Raw genomic sequence first — 12,387 nt, 5'->3', positions numbered from 1 at the left:
TATTATTATTTCTCCTTGATCACATAGATAATGCTTCAATGCATTAAAACCGTTTTTTTTATATGTGGTAACATATCTACAATGCCAATCTAATTCTTACCTCAAACCTTCAATATTAAGTTAGAATATTATAATAAAATTACAAAATAAAACACAGTGGATTGATTTAAATTAACATTTTACTTAGAACGTAATAGACTACATATTTTTTTGTGATAATTTTATTGCTTGTCGCGGTAATGCTTGATATTGACCAACACCCAGGCTGGGATGGCAGACCAGCCCACCACCATCAGGCCGGCGAGGAAGATCATCTCCTGCAAATCAAAATGATTGAAGCTGTACATCTCGGGACATAAATTTGAAACTCTTATTTTCATAGCTATGGTAGTATTAGGCAGAAATAGGCAATTAATGACTGTAATCTACTTTTAACTCTATTCTAACTAATGTTAACAAGAGTAATTCAAATCGAAACAAAGATTTAATTTTATTTTTTATTGTCTTTGAAGGTAGATACGGATACGGCCCACCTGATGGTAAGTGGTCACCGTCGCTCATGGACGTCAGCAATGCCAGCGGCAGAGCCAAGCCGCTGCCTACCATTAAGTACTTTCCGCAAGCCTAGTTTGAAAAAGGACTTGTCATAGCGCTCGGAAAATACCGTGGAGTGTTGAAAACACCGTCCATTCCAAATCCAGATGGTTAAATGAATAAATAACTTGATAAAAACTGCAATTTAAAACAAACCGATAATTGCACTGAATATCAAAGTTAGTGAAAACAAATAGGTACATAATATTTAGAATATCTTTAGATCGCAGAAAAGCAAGCAGTGAGTACATTTAACGTTATTTGACTTTCTTAATTCAAGAAGGATACTACTAATTTTTATTCGAAAAAGACATCTTGCATTAATGGCATAGGTCAATATATTTTTCGAGTTTTTTTTTTTATCTAGCATAACCTAAAATTTAAAATTACGTAATGAAATTTTCGAACCTATCAATTTAGAATTTTTATTTTAATGTGTTAATTTTCTTTTATTTGCTATATCTTTATAAGAAAACAAAAAACTTAGATAAATAATTAATTGTAATTTAGAACGACTTTGGTACGTACACCTCTGGAAACCTTGTTTCTTGGCGGAGTGCAGATAACGCTCATGTTCCTTTGTTGGGCGACATTCTTAAAGATTTGGTTGTTAGCGCGAAGTAAATTTCTAATTCCAAACATTTTGTTTTAGTATAATTATTCTTCGAAGTGTAGTCTCAAATTTTTTTATGTAAAATTGACAATGAAAATCAATTAACTAGTGATTTAGAGATGTCGGTATTGCATTGGATTTGGCAGCTGATAGCTGATTAGTCGATTAATCGACTTAAAATCGATTTTGTTTCAACAACAAATTCCTATATTTTTTATTATCATTTTAACATTTATGTTATCAGACAAGTTCAAAAACTATAAGATTTGATATAGAGTATTGGATAAAATACCTGACAACTTTTTCAATCTTGAAGCTGTACCTTTGTGTCATAACAATAATATTTGGCAAAAATATTTCAAATATTAATTTGATAGAGGTACTATCTTAGTAATATAAAATTCTTATTCTCACTCTCACTTTGTACTCGCCATAGCTTATATTAGAAATATTCCACTATGCTAGTACTGGAAAAATTTGGGATCCAGCGTGATTACGAATCAAAATTATCCACTTCCGGATACAATATTAAGTTCAGTAGGTACCTATAAATTCTCCAAATTTTATATATGTGCATTGCTATTACCAGTGCGTATAAGTATTTCTAGTACTATACCAAGAATTTACACATCGTATATACCGTACCGTACAATAGGTTTCTCAGTAAACCTATCTTCATGTTACATCACCACAAACAATCAGTCGATTGAAACAATGAAATTGAAAAATAATAATATTACCCGTAGCACCCTATTTACCCTTTGTATTACTGTTCTCAACTTTTCCTCAATTTTAAAAAAACATTCTGCGAGTTGTGTAATCGACTTCAATATACAAGTCAATGTATTGATGACCGCAATATACAATATTATGGTGTAGCATCCAAAATCACTATATTCAAATATACTGTTTTCTTTATCATTTTTTCGAGAAATAAAACACAAATATACACTTGTATTTCTTTATTATCAAATTAAAAAACTAACAAATCGTTTTAAAGCCATATTTGCTCTTGAAACATATTATTATCTGTATCGTAGGTCAAAATTCTAACCATTCTTTATGGTGTAGTTGCTTTCATATTATTTAAAACATTACTTTTTTTGTCAAGCAACTTTTTTTAAGTTTGGCAATACAGAACCCTACCACAGAAATGATGTAGATTATTTTCTCTTCAATGTAGTTGTGGAAGCAATGAAGAACGTTGTATTGCAAGACTTAAAGAAACATGAGTTTATGGTATAAAAATATTTCTCGACCAACCAATAGTAGGTTTAGGTAAAAACCTCAGTGCTTCATAGAAATAATAAATTTTACGCAAAGTAAAACTGAACAGTGTCATTTGTAGAAAGATGTTTTCATTCTTTTACTGAGATACTTCCATCATCACTTGCGATGCATCTGAAAACAAATTTAATTAGTTTGCATTGTCATGTATTACTATTTTTAAGTATTTGTTTTTAGGTCACAGTCGAGAAAAAAGTCTTTTGACAAATTTTCATACACAGTGTTGCCAACCAAAGATTCCTATGTATTAAAAAACTACCTCCTTCTCGAATCGGTCGCTTACTACTATGCATTGTGATGCGCTAGCACACGGCATATTCTTGTGATCTGTAGCTACTTATGTTGGGATAGTGAAGTATGTCGTATCGTATCCAGATTGTACGACATTTAATTCTGATAACTCAAATTTTCAGGCTCCGAAACCTGGATCATTTCCCATCCACCTTGCCCGCCACTGTGAGTCTCTCAAAGTTATCATATTTTTTTCTGGCTATATGACTAATTTACTAAAACACTATATATAGGCATTTGGTGGATATATATAAAATATTGATTTACAATAGATTTAGCTCCTTCTTATTATGTTTGTAATAGTCCGAATAAGATTTTTTTCTAGTAAATGGGCAAACGAACTCCAAGACAGAAACCAGTCTGCCATTTTTTTGGGAAAATAAAAGTTTCCCCGAAAAATCGGGTAATTAATGGAACAACACAATTTTCGTTTTCCGAGTTTTTAGTAGAATTTCAAACACGTACCGCCGGAACCATCGTTAAACATAAACTCGTCCTGGTACTCCTTCAAAAACTGCTCGGAACGATGCTCGTCCAAGAACAGCGAGTAGACCTTTTTCACGTCTTCCATACTGACCTGGTATTTAGGAACAATACAATACATCCTTCAACATTAGAATGTAAGTATAACATTACTTTAGAATTAATTTAAAAACACGACTGCGTTAATAATACTAACTAACAACAATAGCGATAAACAAGATAAATTGCTTTTAAATTTGGGCAGGTAATAACAAACAAACCTAAAATATACTTGTAATTCAAACATAAGATCTTGATCTGATCGCTGAAGCTTGGTAGCTTTACTGAATTATTGCACTAATCCGAAATATTTCATCGAAATCTGACTATCCGTTTCTCCGGACGACATCCACACATCAACTTTTATATACATTAACTGGTGCCCGGTGCGCTACGCTTCTACCATACATATCAAAATTTCAAACCAATTCGGCTTAAAGGTTCAAACCGTTCAAAAAAGGTTCAAAAGATAAAAATCAAAACGGACAGCGCCATCTATCCGCCACTAACGTAACTATGTCTGTCGGACCGGTCATGTCGTCCTTTAAATATGTATAAAGTAACATATCAATTTGACTAACCTTTATCGAGTTTCTTTTTTATCCTACCTAGCTGAGAGCCTTGAGAGGCTATTTCAGCGTAGCCTTAACTAGTAGGTGAGCTCACGGGCCTCAAACCTGACGACGTTGCTAACACGAATCCTAGTAAGAGCCGTGCTTCGCAGAATCTACCACCGGATCGGAAACGCGACACACTGAGATAATCCGGCGAGAAACTCAGCGGGCTATGCCTGAGGGTTAGTTTTATATGAACATACACAACACGTACACACACACACATAAAATCACTTGTATTACTAATTTCTGTCTAATGCCCCCCCCCCCCCTACGTATCCGTAACCTCGGATGCCTCAAGAACCGGTTCTAACCTCAGCCGCCTTCCGTCTCTTGGCGACGAGCGAAGCCGTAGTGATCAGCTGTATGGCATAACGCAATGACGTTTCCGTGGCGACCCGCGTCAGAACTGTCAAAGCGTCGGCTGACATCTGACAGTCCTCTTCTTCGCAACTGTCAAGGGAAAAACTAGAGATGTAGAAGCAATTACAGAGGTAACCTAATCGATAAAACATTTTATCTTTTTTACACTTCATGTATTCATCTATATTACTGGACTTAATACCTAAGGCTTTATCTACCAGTCAACCAAAAGTTGTGTAGATTAATTAATGGTAGGTGCATTGAAATATACAAATAAACTCAATAATAAATACACACTATAAAGTGTTAATATAATATGTATAGTTTTTTTTTATTGCTTAGATGTGTGGACGAGCTCACAGCCCACCTGGTGTTAATTGCCTACCTGTGCTGACTCACAAGAGGTTCTACCACCATACAATACTCAAAGAAACATAGTTACACATATATTATGCAGGTACCACCGTCCTACCTATTTCTACCGTGAAGCAGTAATGCGTTTCGGTTTGAAGGCCTGGGCAGCCGTTGTAACTATACTGAGACCTCAGAACTTATATCTCAAAGGTGGGTGACGCATTTACATTGTAGATGTCTATGGGCTCCAGTAACTACCTAATACCAGGTGGGCTGTGTGCTCGTCCACCCATTTAAGCAATAAAAAATATATAGAACTCACCGTATATTGAGTATGTCCTTGAGCTCACTCTGGGAGTACGGCGAGGTGGCCACGATGATCATCCGGTCGAGCAGGTCCAGCGGTATGCCGTGCGGGCTGCGGTAAGTGGTACCCCGTATCCGGGTGATCCCTCGATTCGTCGCCATGATCACGATGGGAGCGGTTTCCGATTCCAGCGCGCGATTGAGGAACGAGAAGCACTCAATGTCCAGCATGTGAGCCTGGTGAGTTTGAAATAAGAAAGTTTCGATAGGGCCCGTGGACAGCACCACGCGAACCCAACTACTTATCTACTTCTACCGTCTATTTCTGCCGTGAAGCAGTAATGCGTTTCGGTTTGAAGAGTAGGGCGGCCGTAACTATACTTGAGACTTCAGAACTTATATCTCAAGGTGGGTGGCGCATTTACGCTGTAGATGTCTATCGGTTCCAATAACCACCTAACACCAGGTGGGCTGTGAACTCGTCCTCCCATCTAAGCAATAAAAAAATAAAATCTACATGAGGTTTCAGATGAACAGCAGAACGTTCATTGGTCAGCAATAGAACCATGCTGGGTTAAGTTACCATCGGAATCTCCCCTACCTTGCCCGAGTCTGGCTCGAGCAAGAGTATCCATCTATGAGCTTCATAATTTTTTTACTGGTGGTAGGAAGTCGAGTCCGCGCGGGTAGGTACCACTTCTCTGCCTGTTTCAGCCGTGAAGCAGTAATGCGTTTCGGTTTGAAGGGCAGCTGTTGTACTGTTAAAAATGAGACCTTACAACTTATATCTCAAGGTGGGTGATGGCATTTAAGTTTCAGATGTCTATGAACTCCTGTAACCACTTAACACCAGGTGGTTTGTGACCTCGTCCACCCATCTATGCAATAGAAAAGAACTCCATCCCCCTATAAAAATCACCACCCGTTCTATGTTAGACAGAAAAAAGATTACCTCATCGATGAATAGCACCCCCGGAATCATTTCTGCCTTCCCCTCCTCTCTCCACTCAGCCACCTTACTGTTAATCTGCTCCCGAATCTCAGATTTAATCTCGCCCGTGTCGCCTGAGAACACAAAGTCGGTCCGTGGACATCAAAACCTTGGAGGTTTGGGGTCCGGCTAGTTTAGAGACCTTATCACTTGACCAGGTGGAATAACAGACTCTAGAGCTCCAGCCAGGTACTGAAGGAGTGCTGATCTGGAGATCTGACAGTTCAAGGATTTATCCTTCGAGTACATCTATTGGATCAGATCGGCAGGACCCAGCGAGAGACTCAGTTGACTGATGCTACGGTCTAAGACTGGATCCTTTATGTCTTTAAGGGTAAGGACAAAGGGAACATCTTCCACCGAGCAGGATTGATGCGTCTTACGATGTTCCGCCATCTCTCCCTGCTCGAGGTCATTCTACTGCACTCATTTAGGGAACCTCCCACTGCAGTTTTAATTTGGGCTTTCCACCACATTGGTGACCTCTGGAACTTGTATATACGCACATATATCTCGAAAATGTCGTTAGCGAGATTCAGGCATTGATCATTAAGACAGGGGTTCCCAAGCATATTTTGTCTACGGCCCACTTTGAGAATAAATTATTTTTAACGCCCCCATTTTCTCAACTACTTAAAAACCCCTATAGCGAGAGGTCAGTCGGTGACTAAGGGTATCCTAGTTGAAATTACTAATCGCCTCCCAAGCCTCTACACAACGCCCCCCATTTTTTTATCTGGGTCTCTTACAGCCCCCCTTTAGGCCTGCAGCACCCAAAAGGGGGCGTTATCGCCCACTTTGAGAAAGGCTGATTTGAGAGATGTATGTCCCATTACCTTTTGCTCTAGATCAGGGGTGGGCAAATATTTTGATTAGTCAGTTTTTTTTCTAATTTTATATTGTGCGACTATTATACATAGTGTAATAATTGTTCAATTATCATAATTATATTTTCGAATAGGAGGCGCTGAATAGAGCGGTTGTCCGGGAGAAAATTTTCCCACCGGCCCTGATAGTATGTATTGGTATTGCTTAATATTTTATCTAAAAAATTTTATGCAATGTGTTTTTAATAATAATATATTATATACAATGCTTCACGGGCCAAACAAAATTCTACCTCCGCCATTTGCCCAGGCCTGCTCTAGATAGTTTATTAGATAGCATTAAGAGGTATCCGGACAACTGCTCCACCCTTCGACTTACGAAGGCAGTCCTGCCGGTTCAATGCGCACAGACTCACCGGAGAACAGTGCCAGGAAGCCGTGGGTCCTGGAGTTGATGACGTCCACCTCGTGCAGCGTCACCGTGTGCACCACCTCCTTGCGCTTCTGCAGCTCGCCCTCGGGGCACTGCACGAACCTGGCCTGCTGACCTGATTGATGTATACAAATAATAATGTCATATACTATTTATTTGTTACTCACTGAGGGTCGGGATAAAAAAAAAAAAAAAAAGTGTGTGTGTGTGTGTGTGTGTGTGCAAGTCACACGTGGTAGAAGTGAAACATATAAAAATATAAAAATAATCGCAAAGGTCACCCAGCAGTGCAATGGAGCAGTCTCACTCTGGGGGAACCGCCTGCATGATTACGGTATCCCTACGTCAGGTATTTTGTTTTTTTTTTCCTACCTAAGCTGATAGCCTTGAGAGGCTATTTCAGCGGAACCTTAACTAGTAGATGAGCTCACGGGCTCAAACCTGACGACGTTGCTAACACTGGTCCTAGCAAGAGTAGTGCTTCGCAGAATCTATTACCGGATCGGCAATGCGACCCGCTGAGAAGATCCGGCGAGAAACTCAGTGGGCTGTGTCTGAGGGTTAATTTACTCGTCGAGCCTATCGTCGCAAGCGACGGGTTCGACGAAAACGGTGACCGGCGCCAGGTAAGTATGATTTAGCAAGAGAAATACGAGAACGTCTATCAACTGTGTAACATCTCGTCACCGCGACTCAGGAATTGTTGAATTTACGTGCAGCGATATCTGTTGATAACAAGCCAAATATAAATAATTTTAAATCATCTTGTATAGTATGAGGTAGCGCCCTCTATGAATTGATATTTTAACTTCACTTAAAACGTGTTCTATCTGATTCTCTCGCCGGCTGAATCCTATACATATATGTGTTTGTGTCTCTATGGACTTATTTTTTCGTTTCGTTTCATTTCGTTTCATCGAGTTTGAAATCACAACGATTCTAAAGAAGTGACACTTCAAAACTTCCAGCGAAGTACTAAATTAAAACTCTATTAAGCACTTAGAATACTTAAGGAACACTTTATAATTCGCACTTCACTTCTTCCGCTTCGCTTCGAGTAGATTCGAGTCGATTACTAACTGCCTTCGTGTCATCTCTTTTATAGCTTTTATAGCCAGGACAACATCTCTACAATTACCGAGAACATTCCTGGTAGGACCAGTCGTTTCGATAGGTGTTTCCGCTATTTGATAATAGATGCAAGTTACACTTCTCGAGCATTCCCGATTTTATTAGTTCTTTTAATATTCGTTTTTGCTATTCGGCGACAGATGGCATTATTATTATCAGCGTAATAAGAACTTAATGCAAATTATTGTATAATCATCGGTCCTTGACACAAGTGAAAATTTTCAAGTCGATCAAACATCTTAAGCAATTTGAAAGAATCCGTTACATACAATTGATTTGTCAGATTTTTTTTTTATTTTTTTTTTGTGCAGGCATTTTACTATAGGCAGACGAGCATACGGCCTACTTGATGGGAAGCAGTTACCGTCACCCATGGACCTCAGCAATGTCAGGAGCAGAGCCAAGTCGCTGCCTACCGTATATCTAGTGTTTGTTTAAAGATAGGCTCCTTCCAAATCATTCCTTTCACATTGTCTTCGATACATTGGCAATTCAATATAGCTGCTCACCGGTAGCATCATAGTCTCTGGCTCTGGCAAAACTCCTGCCGAGCTTGTTTATTTTGCCTGTAGCCTTGTCTATGGTGATCACATCTCCGGCTTGAACCTGTCAACAAGAAAATCGTTCAGCAACTAGTTCGGACCTAGCAAGCTAGAGTCTAGTCAGCAAGTATGTGGCTTATTTGGTATTAAATAGTTACTGGATCTCATGGACATCAACAAGGTGGTGAGGTTACTTGAACTAGGTTAACTAGGTTATATATTATATTATATACTATAACGAATACAGCTAAATCAGTCAAGCAGTTTTTAATCCACTGAGTTTCTCACCAGATCTTCTGAGTGAATCGCAATTCCGATCCGGTGTTAGATACAGCGAAGCACTGCTCTTGCTAAGGTTAGTATTAGAGTCCCGTGAGCTCACCTACTTGTTAGGTTACGTGAATATAGCTTCTCAACGTTACCAGAGTACGTAGGAAAAAAAAAAACTGACCGTATCTCTACCGAGCAATATCACCAACTCAGTGGAAGATTTTCGCTTTGTCGATAAACCTTAGTACCAGAGTACCATATATCAGACCTTCTCTTTAAGCAGCGAATCAATCATTTTGGCTCCCATGTCGTAGTTCGTTTCCATGTCGGTGGTCTTGAGGGTGAGACGGCCGACCCTGGCGCCGCCGCCCCCCGCCGCACGCTCCACTACCACCTCGACGACCTCCCCTTCAATTATCTCAGACTCCTCCCTGCGATTACGAATAATAAAATATCAATAAGGCAACGCTGGTACAAAAATCATATCGAAGGGTGAAAGTGGTCCAGCGGTCATCGTTCTTCAACCCACTGAGTTTCTCGCCGGATCTTCTCAGTAGGTAGCGATCCGGTGGCAGATTCTGAGAAGCTAGGCTCTTGCTAGGGTTCGTCTTAGCAACGTCATCAGGTTTGAGCCCTGTGGGCTAACCTACTCGCCCGGTGACGCTGACATAACCTCTCAAAGCTATCAGATAAGGTAGGAAAGAAAAACACACACACACACAAACATTAAAAAGACGTAAAGTCTAAACGACGTAACTAACTTTGAACGTCATTCTCAAGCTATAATGCGTTTCGCTTTGAAGGGTGGGGCCAGCCGTTGTTCTAAAGAACTCACGTCTCAAGATGACAATTACGTCATTGATGTCCACTGACCTCCATGGGCCGTGAGCATATTCACCCGTTTCAACGATGAAAAAATGAAATAAAAACCGTAAAAAAGTAATTTCGAATATACATACAATAATTCACATAGATTAAAGACATGAGTGGATGAAGGGGTTAAGTACAATTTTTAAGATTTTTGAGTTTTTACTTTGGATGAAGGTGTTATGTGCCTATAAACCATATTAGACCTTAAAACGCCAGGTTTAAAGGTTATATTTAGAAATTGAGGAAGGAGTTGTGTACGAAGAAAAAGTACAAGAAAGAAACGTTTTCTCAAAATTAACAAATTGTATCATATCCCCCTCATCCACTTATGTTTTCATGTAATATATGTTTACAATGTACCATACAAATTCTTAGTTAGTGCAATAGTAGTAGTAGTTAGTGGTATGTATAATGAACAATATAAAATTTTACTTACTTAATTCTAATACCTATAGACTTCCTGATGGCCTGCGTTAGAGCCTCAGTTTTACTCATTTCCAAAGAGAATATCTCCGAACCTGTCAAAGAGAAAACAATATAAATTTATTTCAATAAAATTAAATAGTTATTTTTTACTCTACCCATTTGCTAGTTTCCTATCGAACTATTCAGCTCCACCCGGACGGTTTATGAGCTCATTGGGTCAGCCTGAGAAATTTTGCTAATAAGCAAGCAAATATGGCCAAGCTAATGGATGAGAATCGCGATCAGCTAAGATCGGACGAGAAACTCACTGGGTTGTGTTTATGGATATATAAAAGTGAGAAACTAGGATATATTCATTGATGAGCGTCTTTCAAAGCTAACCATAAGTAACTTGAATCTCATGAAGATAGCTGAAACCAAAGCTGATCATGGTGGTAACAAAAATATCTAATTTACAGCAGAAGTTTTAGTCAGCCACACTCGCAAATTGATTTATTAAGGAACAATTAACATAGTACCATACAAATTATGCATTTTGATTTATTTATTAATTCTCTAATGCAATTAACACTTATTTTAGAATTATCAACTAAATGTAAAAAAACAACTGTGCCTGAATTATGTATTTAGAACATAATGCAGCTTAAATTTAAGGCAAACAAACTAACGAAATAAATTGAGGACTGACAAAAAAAAAGGTGAGTTGTATTAAAAAAAAAACACATGTAAATAATAAAAAAAGATGGTGGAATTGTTTCACTCACCGGCCATGCTCGTAAATGGTGTGTCCGGTCCCAGAGCTTGTGCTAGTCCCATAGCGATGGCAGTCTTCCCTGTACCAGGCTGACCGGCCAATAACACTGCTCGTCCCGCTATCTTACCTATAATTACAATATTGTAGATGTATGTGATATAAATTCACCTGTTGACCGGGCTGCGCTTAACTGGCGCCCACAAGGTTCCACTCAGTTTTTTATTACTCTACACTGCTTATCTAAACAAATTAGTTAAGTGATGAAAGAATATTATAACAAAAGGACATAGCAGTACCATAGAAAACGAGTTCATAAACATAACATTTTAGCTCCTAAGCCGCAAACTGTTTAATTGAAAAAAAAGTTTGAAAATTTCTTGTTACCTAGCAACTGTATTGTTTGATCAAAAAGTTTCCTTTAGGATACCTTCTCGAATCATCTGTAAGATGACTCCGGCGGCCTTCCTTGCCATCTTCTGGCCGACCATGCCCTGCGATACTTGTCTTGGCTCCAAAGAGTCATCTAAGCCCAGTCCTCTAATGTGGGAATGCGCGCCAATTCTCTCGATGCGCGTTATAGAACGCACTTCTTGTACTTGCGCCGCTGCTATTGACTAAAACGTACAATGACTTTTTTATTCTGAAGGAAAATCCCAATTTTACAATTTTTGAGGTTATGATTTCAGTTTAAATACACACTATTTACGAATTATACATAAAGCTTAGATACTTACAGCCATTTTCGTGGTATTTTAAACACTAGTGAGGTAGTTTTAATACTAATTAACTATGTTTTAAATGTAATTTTCACAAAAACAAATGCGGCGCTTTTGCGTGTTTGGTCTCCAAACAAATTTAACAAAACAGATTATACTACGTTAATGACATGACACTGACATTTGATTCGTCGTATACTTCGATGATCGCGACTGACAGCTGTCACCGAATGTATGTTTTCGTTAAGTTTCGATGTTAGATAGTTTTTTAGTTAGTTCGTCGTGCCACCTAATCCATGCGTTAGCCCGCTGAGTTTCTCGGTGGATATTCTCAGCGGGTTGCGATTCCGATCTAGTAGTAGATTCATTCGTAAAGCAGCTGTTTTTAGGTTGTAGGTCTCCTTTGAAGGCGCTTAGGAGCTGTTAGCAAATCCTAGCCCCCCTGGCTGAGCCTTTGTTCACCCATCTGTCCTGGTGAAATTG

At 38.8% G+C, this 12,387-nt stretch overlaps 1 protein-coding gene across 1 annotated transcript; it reads right to left on the bottom strand.

Annotated features, from left to right (window-relative positions):
- Positions 1 to 2,154: 2,154 nt before the first annotated feature.
- LOC101741791 (ruvB-like 2) lies at positions 2,155 to 12,117 on the bottom strand. The gene is made up of 12 exons (XM_004922195.5): positions 11,923 to 12,117; positions 11,616 to 11,802; positions 11,199 to 11,315; positions 10,445 to 10,526; positions 9,407 to 9,569; positions 8,836 to 8,932; positions 7,179 to 7,310; positions 5,897 to 6,009; positions 4,961 to 5,181; positions 4,236 to 4,374; positions 3,251 to 3,362; positions 2,155 to 2,608 (listed from the first exon to the last, which is right to left on the bottom strand). Exons 1-12 carry the CDS (start codon positions 11,926 to 11,928, stop codon positions 2,574 to 2,576), a joined length of 1,404 nt encoding a protein of 467 aa, XP_004922252.2. The 5' UTR covers positions 11,929 to 12,117; the 3' UTR covers positions 2,155 to 2,573.
- Between the last annotated feature and the right edge of the window lie 270 nt (positions 12,118 to 12,387).

This window comes from Bombyx mori, chromosome 11 (assembly GCF_030269925.1).
Source record: "Bombyx mori chromosome 11, ASM3026992v2".
Taxonomy (NCBI): domain Eukaryota; kingdom Metazoa; phylum Arthropoda; class Insecta; order Lepidoptera; family Bombycidae; genus Bombyx; species Bombyx mori.
This window is presented reverse-complemented; position numbering and strand designations above follow the sequence as displayed.

What these genes read in the sequence shown, in the direction of transcription:
- LOC101741791 (XM_004922195.5), bottom strand. An exon ending in CTTACAGATGATTCGAGAAG is followed by an intron (nt 11,316 to 11,615) that starts GTATCCTAAAGG and finishes TTGTAATTATAG; the next exon opens with GTAAGATAGCGGGACGAGCA. An exon ending in CAGAGACTATGATGCTACCG is followed by an intron (nt 7,311 to 8,835) that starts GTGAGCAGCTAT and finishes TACATCAATCAG; the next exon opens with GTCAGCAGGCCAGGTTCGTG.